We start from the raw sequence: 12,500 nt of genomic DNA, 5'->3' as shown, positions 1-12,500 counted from the left end.
ACCTGCAACCTTCCGATTACTGGACAACCCGCTCTAGCTGTGGAGCTACTGCTGCCCTGCAGTAGTAATAAAGGGGGTTTAATGTGTTCACATTCTACCTGGTGTTAAATAATAATGGAGTTTGTGTCTCAGTAAGAGTGTGTAGGTCCAAAAGTATTTACCTGAGAGGTAATTCAAGGATATAGAACAAGTTGTTAGAACCCGAGCCCACTCCAGTAAGTCCTGAGCTAAGAAGGGCTACACAACCATTACCCTTCACTCCCGCCAGCGCTTGTGCTGCAAACGGGAAGAACGCCAACACAAAAGGGCGAATGTCGCCACTTAGCCTAGCAGCGTGGAACACACTTTGTGTGATAATTTGGTCCTATCGGTTATCATCACACACACTGGTAACATTACATCTCCGCATTCATCCATCCTCATGGGGAGAGAGGAGCTGCAGCAGTGGCTGCGCTCAGTACCTAATTGGTGGTTTAACCCCTGAAATCTGAGCGGGAGGGCATTAAGTCCCATTTTTAAAGTCTTTGGTACCCCGGTCTCCCAGTCCTAGGGCAGACACTCTACCACTAGGCCACGGAGAAGGTGATGGTTATGTAAACTAGGATAAAGTCTCCCAGTTCATCTCCATACATACACTTGGATGCCCATGTAAACAAACTGTAAACAAGACTGTTTTGTGATTATTTCACCGTGACATCATTACATATTGTACCTTTAAGAAAAGACTCTTGTTTTCGTGAAAGTCAAAGGGAAGAGAAGCAGTTTGTGACTGGGATTGTGTCATGTGCTGTTTAGGAAAAGTTGACATTTGACAGAATGAAGCAGTCAGGATTACTTTGACTGGATTAAAAAGCACTCTGTGCTTTTCTTTATCATTTAACGGTCACAAAATGCATGAGCACCGGGAACAGCTGAGCACGAATGTCCTTTTAAACAAAACACTAGAACAACTTTGGCCTTATATAGTATAACAGAACCAACAGCAGCTTGCTAATTAGCATTCTCAGTCAATTTACTTCCAAAAATAAACAAAAACATTTTATTTATTTCGGTTTTCTCACGAGGAATGTTGAACAATAATCATTCTCCTGACTAAAATGAGAATTTCCTCTTTATTCAATGCCATACATCAGATACTTATTTACATTCCACTTGCGGTTTTCATTCATAGACCATCTACCGCAGTAAGAACAGCACAAAGACATCCTCTAAACAGACCAGACTGGGCTATGTCATGTATCGCTGTTCATGGGTCGTGTCCCACCAGACGCCCGTCGTAAATGTCTAATTAACATGCATTTACATGGATGGGGGGTCGCGAACGCTCAATAAGTGGTTCTGTTCTCCGGTTTCCCGTATAAACAAGAACATGCAGGCAGTTTCCTGCTAAACAAACAAAATAAACATTAAATCTGTACTTTGATGAATTTATAATTGCAAGGATCACATTAAAGCTGGACAAACGGTGGAAGTTTAATGTGACTTTTGGCTCCACATGAGAAATGACACACACTTGTGTAGCGCCTTTCAGAGTCAGAGGACTCCAAAGTGCTTTACATTACTCTCTTTTCTCTTTTCACGTGTCTGAGCAGAACCTCCCTGAACCGTCTACAGGTGGTTCAGAACGCCTGTGCTCGGCTTCTGACCAAGTCCTCCAAACACACCCACATCACCCCGCTTCTCCTCCAGCTTCACTGGCTGCCAGTCAACTCCAGGGTTCATTTCAAGGTCCTGGTTCTGGTCTATAGGGCCTTACATGGACAAGCACCATCTTACATTGGTGATCTTCTTAGTCCCTACACCCCCAGCAGGTCCCTGAGGTCCAGTGATCAAAGCCTACTGGTTGTGCAGCACCAGGCTAAAGGTCAAAGGTGACAGATCATCTGCTGCTGTGGCCCCCAGACTCTGGACCTCTCTCCCCCTGAGCCTGAGATCAGTGGACTCAGTGGTCTCCTTTAAAAAGCAGCTGAAGACTCACTTGTTCAAGCTGGCTTTTGTATGACCTTCTTCACCTCTCTCTCTTTATTCTGCTCTCCCCACCTATCCCACCTTCCTCAGGATCCACTGATTCCCCTCTTTCCTGTTCACTCTCTCTCTTTCTTTACATTTTTTAATCACAATTGTCTATTTTTTGCTCATTTTAATATATTTGTAACCATTTTCTATTTTTTAAAATATTTTTACATTTTTTTGTTTTTGTGAAGCGCCTCGTGATTTTTATCTTGAGAGGCGCTGTAGAAAAGATGTTTTCTTCTTCTTCAACATTACAGTGTATAATTCATCCATTCACACACACACACACACACACACACACACACACACACACACACACACACACACACACACACACACACACACACACACACACACACACACACACACACACACACGGATGGTGATGAGCTATGATGTAGCCACAGCTGCCCTGGGGCGCACTGACAGAGGCGAGGCTACTGAGCACAGGCGCCACCGGTCCCTCCGACCACCACCAGCAGGCAAGGTGGGTTAAGTGTCTTGCTCAAGGACACAGCAGCAGAACCTCTGTCCGGAGCCGGGATCGAACCTGCAACCTTCCGATTACTGGACGACCCGCTCTAGCTGTTGAGCTACTGCTGCTGGTTAAGTGTTTTGCCCAAGGGTACAACAGCAGCATTCTCTGTTATTATTAAACATTTAAATACTTTTCTAATAAAGTTAAAACATGTTATTTTCTGTTTTCCCATGTCATTAAAGCACTCGGCTGTCTTCTAAAGTAATTCTTCGGTTTTTTGTTTAAATGAATGAAAAGGCAGCTCTTCTCTGCTTTTATTGCAGCACTGTCAGGTTTATGTGTTCCTCTCGTTGTTTATTGAGTTTAAAATAAAAAAGTTAGTTGGTGTCAAAAATGTTTTAAACTAACTAATCTACAAACTCTACAAATTCATTCAATTGATTCTAATTCTTAATACCTTATTTTACCGGCATTTTTATACTAGTTCACATCGTCTCCGACTTCATTAACTAACTGCTCTGGTCTACTCCACGCTGTCTTAAGTTTAATCATTAATAAGTGCAATTCTGCCACCCAAACAAGCAAATCATTGTCTTAAGGCAACAAGAGAACGGGATTATGCAAACGTCACACCTCTGATTGGCTAACAACAACGCCACTCTTCTGCTGCCTTCATTCGCTCTTCTTTCTCAGGTAGAAAATACAATGTTGATGTTTTATCTCCACAAATAACACACGCCGTAAAGTGTTTTGCCATATATGGAGCCGCTAATGCTGATGTTAGCTTCTACTAGTCGAGACGTGCTATGCTCTCGCTTTCCCACTGGCGGTACCTGGCTAAGGTGGGCGGGGCTATGAATGCTACCTCTCCCTGTGACGTAAAAGAGACTGGCCCGATCACTATCACACCTATTTCCTTCTGCAGATAATGCAGGCGATGGAGGTTGAAGAAAACTTTTGCGTTATCATGCAACTCAGACTGATGATCATAATTCATACAGAGCAAGTGTTGTATTTGTCAGTGAGCAAGAACGTCGATCCCACGTAAACACAACCTGCTCTTGCCCTTGAGCTTTACTTATTTAGATGGAACCACAACAGGCTTCAGCCCACAAGTAGAGGGAGTAACGCACAATCAAGCAACACGTGATGATGGACCTAACTCCTGAAGGAATGCTAGCTCACGCACGCACAACCACAGACAGCTCCTCCTCTTTCATGACCTCACAACCCAACTGCTCTCCCATCACCTTGCGCACACACGCACGCACGCACGCACGCACACACACACACACGCACGCACGCACGCACGCACGCACGCACGCACACACACACACACACACACACACACACTCACGCACGCACGCGCGCACGCACGCACACACACACACACGCACGCACGCACGCGCGCGCACGCACGCACGCACGCACGCACACACACACACACTCACACACACTCACACACACACTCACACGCACGCACACACACACACACACACACACACACTCACACACACACACACACACACTCACACGCACGCACACACACACACGCACGCACGCACGCACACACACACACACTCACACACACTCACACACACACTCACACGCACGCACACACACACACACACACACTCACACACACACACACACACACTCACACACACACTCACACGCACGCACACACACACACACGCACGCACACACACACACACTCACACACACACACACGCGCGTGCGTCTACAGTGAGTCATATTTCCTGTGTGAGCTTATATGGCCCAGCTTCCTTTCGAGCCTGGTTGCCAGGGTGACAAGAGGAAGCAGGGACACATGACTGGCTGAGACTCGCTGATGAGTGAAGGCTGATTCATCCTCGGTTTTGGACGGATCCAAACACATGAAGCAAATCGTTCTCAAATCCCTGTTGAACCCAGATCTGCACAATGTGTACAAACCGCTGTGCCACGCTCGTACGCAGCTACCTTGTTGATGATGTGCTGCTGCTGGAATAGTTTGTGCTTTTCCAGGAACTGCTGGTGTTGCTGCTGGACCACCAGCTGCTGCAGGGCCTGGGTCTGCCCACACGGCTGCTGGGGCAGAGGAGCCGACTGGGTTCTTCCCAGGGGGCGGTGGCCTCGAACCAGCTTGGAGACAGTTGGTGACGTCATGGGTAAGCCACCCAGACCCACTAACACAAACACAAATATAAACATATTCACATCGTCAGGCTGTGTCCCAGACTCCTAAATAACAGGATGGTCACATCAGTGAGACAGCGTTTACTCTTTAATCTGTTAGTTTGATCTCGTAAACCCAACCTAGGTTTAGTAGTAGGGTTTAGTGAATGTTGCTGCGGCGACTGACCCACTGGACCGTGGCTCTGCTCCAGTAGTACCATGTGCTGAAGGAGGGCGTTGTGACCAGCTGTGCCCCCTCCAGGCCCCTCCCTGTCCAGTGCTGAAGGTGCCAAGTATGAAGGCAGGTGGGAAGTAGGAAGAAAAGCAGGGGTCACTGGAATGCCCTGCTGTAACGCAGGCAGCGCCAGAGGACTCTCGCCATCTTGGTGTCCCGATACCACCTACAAACGGAGAGACCAGGACCAAAGGGAAGGAGATGCACACGAGTAGCAGACAGTCAGAGTGGGAGAACGGTCAAATGTGACTCGTGGGCAGCGAGTTGGAGAAAAATGGAAAGAGCCAAAAATCTGATTGACTCTACGCCCATCTCGCCAACACACAACCGAGTCTGTTTCACTAAAAGGGATTTTTCGGTAGGAAACTGCACAATTACAGCTCGTAGACTCTTTATCTGAATCTCCAAACGGACTGATGCTTTGCAACAGTACACCGCATGAGATCTTTTTTAACGTTGGGAGCACTCACAGCGCCGGCAGGACCAGTGGCTGGCAGTCCCAGGGTGATGTTGGGCAGAGAAGGAGACGTGTAGAGTGACAGCTGGCTAACCGAACCGTCCCGCATAGCCAACCTCTGAAGGAGGGCGACCTGGACACAGAAAGGAGCCGCAAACGGCATCACTCCGGGCTCGCTGCAGAGCGCTTCCTCCCCGGACAGCTGCTATTTACCTCTCCTGGGCTGCTGGAGTTGGGGATCCCATTCTCACTGGGGATGTGGCTGGAGCTGTTGTTGGGAGAACTGGGACCTGAGCCTGGTGCACTGCTGCATGCAGAGTCTGTGTAACACACAGCACAAAATTAGATTAGGAGAAAAATAAATACAACCTTTCACTCGCTAGGCTAAAGCGTCTAAACGATGGCCAAAACGCCCAGTGGGCTAAAATGTGATTTTTTATACTAAATTTAATCCACATTTAAAAATTCCCATGGCGTGACCCATTTCATCTTGACATGGCACAAAACTGAATTAATTATTTAAGTAACATGATTGTTGTGACTTTTCCTTAAAGGACACAAACGTACTTAAAACAAATACAAGTAGCCCGTTAAGTGGCAGGTCAGCTGCTTGGTGGAGAATATTTCATGTCTCATCGAAATCTGCACTAAAGTTTAACTTTAAAATGCAATAAACTACAAAAAAATCTTTAAAATGGTCAAATTTGAGTAGAAAGCTAAAGCTGCTATGGCTAATTTGGAAAACATGTTCTTAAAACATTTCTTTCATGCCTCTTAACAATGTTCTGGCACAGTTGAGCCATAAATATATTGTGGAAATAAATAAAATAAATTGTAATAATGAAGTGATTTTCTCGCATTTGTCTAAAAACCTCCACCAGTAACACGTTTTGGACCAAAAGCAACTATTAGACCGTCCATTTGTCGGTCTCGCTGAACTGCTGCACTTCCCTGGGTCCTCCACTCGTGTTCAGCAACAGAACACCAGTGGTGTGAGAGGTTCTCCGCTCAATACCATCACAGAAGCAGAAACAGCCGGCTGCTACCGCTTCAGCTTTAGGACAAACTACCAGAGTCCCAAAGAGAAAAACTCCATCATGTGAAGTCACGGACAACAAAAGACGTTTGGACCTGGAAACCACTGACTGGTGTTGAGAACATTTCGTTTAATCCGCCATCGCGGGTTTCCAGTTCCGGCAGAAGCATCTCAGCGAAGATACCCGAGGGGAGGGGTGACTGGGACCGCGTTTGCGTTCAAAACCTAGATTATTCTGTAGATTCGCTAAAGAAGCTTTGAACAATATAATATATTACCTTCATATTAGTATTAACCCATTCACTGCCAATGACGACTAAAGCCGTCGTTTGCATTTTTTAACTGTGTGGGCGTCGGACGAGCCCCCGCACCGTGAGAACAAACATCCCAGCTCTAAAGCCGATCTTCATCCGCGTACGTCACACGTCACGTGATCAGGAAGCAGAACATCCATGTGTTAGGAGATCGATTTGGGCCGCTGCTGTAAAAAAAGTGAGGCGCGAACCGGAGAAGCTTCTGCCGATCACAATTCAACAACGGATTATGAAAGAACGGATAACGCTCGAAACGCGCGGATTCTTCCTGATGTAAGAGGTGAGTCTCCTCTTTGTTTTGGTTGTTTTGGTGTCGACATCATGCTAGCGCGCAACGTTCTGTGACTCTTAAAAAAACAGTAAAAACGCTGCAAAACGCTGGCAGTGAAGGGCTTCTCTGATCAGGAAATAGCTGGCAGCGAACGAGTTAAGAGGAAGTTAAATCAGGCGCTCCCAGGTTGGGGTCAGGACCCCCCACTGTGGATCACCGTGAACTACACAGGGGGTCTCACGGTCATTTCCAGAAATAGAAATAAAAGTGAAATTTTTACTTTTATTAACTATTTTTATTTAAGCTACATTTAAAATCATCATGGTTAAAAAAACTCAACTAAACTGTCATTAATGCTCTCAGGTGAAAGTGTACAAATGTGAATAGGGTGAAAATGCCAGTGTCAGTAATCCAGCTCAGACTGAGAGACTATCTAAAGGCTCAGGAACCTGGTCACAAATGAAATGGCTCTCAGGGCCGGCTCGCTGAGGTGACCCGTAGGAGCCAGAGAGAGGGACAAAAATCATGCGTGGACACACGCACACACACACACACACACACACACACACGCACACGCACACGCACGCACACACACACACACACACAGTGAAACCAGGGCAGACACCAAGATATGGACGCATTCAACCACAGGGACACTTAAAAACATACAGAAGGAGAGTTATGTTGACATCTCTTCTGGTGGCAGAAACAAACTAAATGGTGACGCACACTTTTAGGAGAGTTTATGGACTAAATTCCCGATATAATAACATTTTACCGTCCAAAGACAGGAGGAGGTTTAGAGAGAAGCTTAACATCTGTACTGAAGACCAAATTAAAGTTATTAAAAGCCTCTATGAGCTCTGGGATGACGGAAAACGATGGAAAATCTGCTGGGGAGATTTTTATTCTGACTTACTCTTACTGGACCCGTCACTCGTGAAAATTAAAAGGCTTTCAAACGTCTGGCGGCCTTCAATTATTTAGTTTCAAGGAAAGTTGGACGGGTCTGTTCTGAAAACAGAAAGCTGTGGTGGTGTTAAAGCAGCAGTCAGCTCCGACGAGCAGAGCGGTGTTCACATCAGCTGTGGGTGACGGCCAAAGAAAACGGAGAAATCCTCGCAGCGACTGCAAATCCGAGTGAGTCGCCATTCATCTGTGTCCTTGTTTAACTATTTATTATTATCATGATCTGAATCATAGCAGGACTACAAAGTGACTGTGAGTTTAAAATACATGAAGATGAATGCTTTTAAAACATCTTCTCTACTGAACAAATACGTAGTCACAAGGACTTACCAAGAGCCTCACAAACTGTTCGAGTCCAGGCTTCCTTCAGAGTCCGGGTCGCCCACAGTCATAATCTCTTTTGGATGTCGTGGTCGGAAATCCCAATAGAACATTTTATCAAGCCTCCTATTGGCCGAACAACCAAACACACAGCAAGACGGATCCATCTGCTTCACTGACCGCCATCTTACATTGGTGATCTTCTTAGTCCCTGCACCCCCAGCAGGTCCCTGAGGTCCAGTGACCAAAGCCTACTGGTTGTGCAGCACCAGGCTAAAGGTCAAAGGTGACAGATCATTTGCTGCTGTGGCCCCCAGACTCTGGACCTCTCTCCCCCTGAGCCTGAGATCAGTGGACTCAGTGGTCTCCTTTAAAAAGCAGCTGAAGACTCACCTGTTCAAGCTGGCTTTTGTATGACCTTCTTCACCTCTCTCTCTTTATTCTGCTCTCCCCACCTATTCCACCTTCCTCAGGATCCACTGGTTTCCCTCTTTCCTGTTCATCTCTCTCTTTCTTTACATTTTTAATCACAATTGAAGATCCTCCTAGAGAAAGATCCCCCCCCCCCCCCCCCCCCCCCAGGATAAACATGCTCGCTGCTAATCTGAGGCCTGCTAGTCCGCTTGATTGATCGCTGCAGTTCATCTCCGTCCTCAGTCTCCATCAGAGTTATTAAAGAAACAAAACGAGTTGAGTTTACGTCCTCGTCTGGTAGAGCAGCCGACCACGCAGCAAGCTAAACCATTTTACTGTCAAACCAACTCAATAAAAGTGATAAAAGACTACAAACTGGCTTGTTTCGACTAGCTTCACTGGGGTTTCTACGGGTGTAAACGGTCTTTTTGCCGTCCATCATGGCGAAGGCGGCGCTGTCATGAGTGGCGTGACGTCACATGCAAAGGGTCAATACTGTAGATTAGTATTCTGTTTACACAGGTTTGTACGATATCTCGTGATGAATTCATTTAAGAAACAAAGAACGTGAGGAACCGTTTGAGAGCCAGAGTTCCCATCTCCATCAGGAACCCTCCGCAGGGTTCATCAGCTGACTAGCGTGACACTTTGAGTCTAAAACATGGAAACTATTCACGATAATCTGTCGAGATTTTGAGTTTGGGTTTCCACAATAATCCCAATAATAAGAAATAAAGGCTGAGATATCTGGCTTTCCAAGGGATGAGTCCGGCTCACAGATTAGTTTCCTATTTAAGCTGAATTACCGACATCGTTGGGCTTTTGCACCGTATTCTAATTTCTCCAAATTCACCTGCAGAAGTTTAAATGAGCGGACGCATTTTTCTTTATTCCCTGAATTATTTAGCTTTTTAAACATGAGTGTGTAAAATCAGAGATATCTGGGCTTGCATGTTTTATTTTGTGGGTCTGAGGCTAAAAGGGTTGGAACCACTGATTTAGATTGCATCATAGCCACCGCTGTACATCACATTACACACATTAACTAATAGAATAAAGCTCTAGTAGTAAAAATGAGGGCGGATTAACAAAAATTCACTCTGCAGCAGCCGAAATCAAGTCCTAGTTTTCAAAGCTTGATCTGGAAGAAGCCACCACGCTCCTTCGTAAGGCGTGAGGGAACATCCCCTCGTGGTGACGTTCGCTCACCAGCTACATCCAGGGGTCGCTTCTTGGCAGTGCTGATGGGTCCGTCCTTCCTGCGGAGAAGTGGGCTGCTCCGGCGCTCCGTCACCTTCTGTTTTAGCCGGGAGCGAAGCTTCAGGTTGGGTTCGGACGCTGATGAGGCCCAAAAGAAGAGCAAAAGAACACGTTTACGTTTACTTCAGGAAGCAAAAACAAGACATTTCATGTGCAACTCAAACACTCTGATTCTAAAAATATGATCATCACCATGGAATGCGTGGTGGAAATGTAGAGCCTCTCTGAGCTGCGGCTGGTTAGGGTTAGGGTGATGGATTGGCGGGTTGCACAAGTGGGAGCTTGTTTGTTAGCATCTAGCGGTGCTAATGACCGCTGTGGATGTGCGGGCCAGCAGGTTCAGAAGCAGAGGTTAACCATCTTCCTGTGGCAGTGGGAAGCACTGCAACAATAGGGGAGGAAGCCAACTGGCACCTTTCTTGACCCTGTGCTTAATGACGCTGCCTCCATACCTTACTAATGAACCGTTGGTTTCCACATTTAATCTCTTATTATTGTTACATGTGTGCATATTTCCTAATTATTGTTCAGATTTCTTAGTCTAAGCCTGCAGACCGACATTCTGGATGTGCAGATACGCTGGACGCACAGAAGGCAGGAGAGATAAGCACAGAGTACGCTCTGGGAGTCGTGTCGGGACAGGGCACGGCCTTCTCTGGACAAATGTTGTGGTGTCTCTGCCAGACGATGCCAAACACGAGCACTTTTATCCCCTCCTGCTCGGGTTTCCCTCCACTCAGTCAGCTAAAGCTGGATGCATGACCCGCGGCTGACCCAGTGCTCGTCCCATGACCTCGTATCAAGCGGACTGTGCTACGTTCATTAGCCTCGGAGCAGGAGGTGGGGCATTTTGGTACAGCCGAGTGGAAGCAATTGATTCTTTGTGTACAGTAGTGATTTATTCTGTATTAGAAGAATTATTCTGGGTCATTAGAATCAAAGAGAAGTTTTGATGAACTTCAGAGTGCCGCAAACTCTCATTATACCTTCACGAGAGGTGATGAGAACACCTACTGTGATCGCATCTACTTTTTCAGATGCACTCTCGATTTCAGGCCGAACAATGCAGCTGGACTCATGCAACATAATTATTTTGTTTTTACAAAAAAGGGGCTTCCTCTAAGCGGAGTGCACTCTTCCAGAGTCTTTGTTGGGAGGGATGGGTCGGTCGGGGTAAAACTAGGCGCTGTGGGAGACGCATCATGCTAAAGTTTCATCTGATCTGGTGGCAATAGTTTTCATTAGTGCCAGGGTCACAATCAATTCACAAAAAGTTCAATTCAGTTGATTTAAAAGGCGCCAGATCACAACAAGAGTCGTCTGAAGGCGCTTCACTGAGCAAGCGTTCCAACTGAATCTACCTATTAGTGACTGATTTGAGTTCATTATGCCCATTAGTGAAAAGTTTCCTATGAAAGAAAACCCAGCAAATAGCATCGAGTCACTGACTTGTGTCAGAGTCTTTATGGCATTCCTTATACTAAGCAAGCATGTAGCGACAGTGGAGAGGAAAACTCCCCTTAGGGGTTTGAAGATTTGTGAACCATACAAATTCTGCATAAAGCAGATCACATGATAGACGTCTGCGGTTCTTCCACTGATTTCCCTCTTTCCTATTCTCTTTCTTAACATTTTTTTAATCACAATTGTCTATTTTTTGCTCATTTGAAATATATTTTAACAATTTTCTAAATTCTTTTTTATATTTTTATGTTTATTGTTTTTGTGAAGCGCCTCGTGATTTTTATCTTGAGAGGCGCTATAGAAATGATACTTTCTTCTAGGGCTGCTCAATTAATCGAATTTTAATCCCGATTACGATCTGAGTTTTGAACGATTATAAAAAACAAAACAAGCCGATTATTTGCTCCTCCCACTTGCGCTGCCCTGAGTTGCAAATGAAGCGCTCCTCTCACAGTGTTGCCAACTTGGCGACTTTGACGCTATTTCCAACAGCTTTTCAGAACCCCTTCTTGACATTTTAAATGTTAAAAGTACCTAGCGAACATCTCAGAAACATCTCTGGTAACCCTTAGCTACTTTCTGGATAACTGTCGTCGACGTTTCCTGCAGGTTAGCTAAACACTCCGCCTGCGCTCCGGACCGTTCTTCAGGACATTAGGAAAGGGAATGATGTAGTAATGTGTCAATCGCTAAAGAAACAGCTCTCAGAGCCGGTTTCCTGTTGGATTAACCAGAGTGAGTGACACACACACCTTACCTGCGGACTCCTGAGCCGCTAAAAACGGCTAAATGTGCGCGTGCGGCGCGCTAAACACACGTGCAGCTTGCCCCTGATTGCTGTGAGACCGGGTTGAGGGGTGGGGGGTGCAGCTGTGGTTGGGACAATTATTACATTAACTGATGGACTTGTAAATAAATAGTTTATAAATAAGGTAGAAATAAGTTCCTCACGCTGATAAATAATAACTAATCTCTCTGAGGACACGGTGCTAGTGCACGCTCCTACAGCACCTTGACACGACTACATAAATGTTATGCAACATTTAGTGAACATCAATTTATTTGCGTTTATTTGTTATAAATGCCACTG

At 45.9% G+C, this 12,500-nt stretch overlaps 1 protein-coding gene across 1 annotated transcript in view; it reads right to left on the bottom strand.

Annotated features, from left to right (window-relative positions):
- Window positions 1–12,500, bottom strand: part of hdac4 (histone deacetylase 4) — a gene marked incomplete in the record, with an annotated part of 176,098 nt that overhangs the window by 37,242 nt on the left and 126,356 nt on the right. Inside the window, 5 exon segments of the mRNA XM_070543899.1 lie at window positions 4,475–4,680; window positions 4,857–5,070; window positions 5,375–5,494; window positions 5,575–5,681; window positions 9,896–10,024. Of these exon segments, the coding sequence (XP_070400000.1) occupies window positions 4,475–4,680; window positions 4,857–5,070; window positions 5,375–5,494; window positions 5,575–5,681; window positions 9,896–10,024 (776 nt within the window).

Source organism: Nothobranchius furzeri, chromosome 14, assembly GCF_043380555.1.
Source record: "Nothobranchius furzeri strain GRZ-AD chromosome 14, NfurGRZ-RIMD1, whole genome shotgun sequence".
Classification (NCBI taxonomy): domain Eukaryota; kingdom Metazoa; phylum Chordata; class Actinopteri; order Cyprinodontiformes; family Nothobranchiidae; genus Nothobranchius; species Nothobranchius furzeri.
This window is presented reverse-complemented; position numbering and strand designations above follow the sequence as displayed.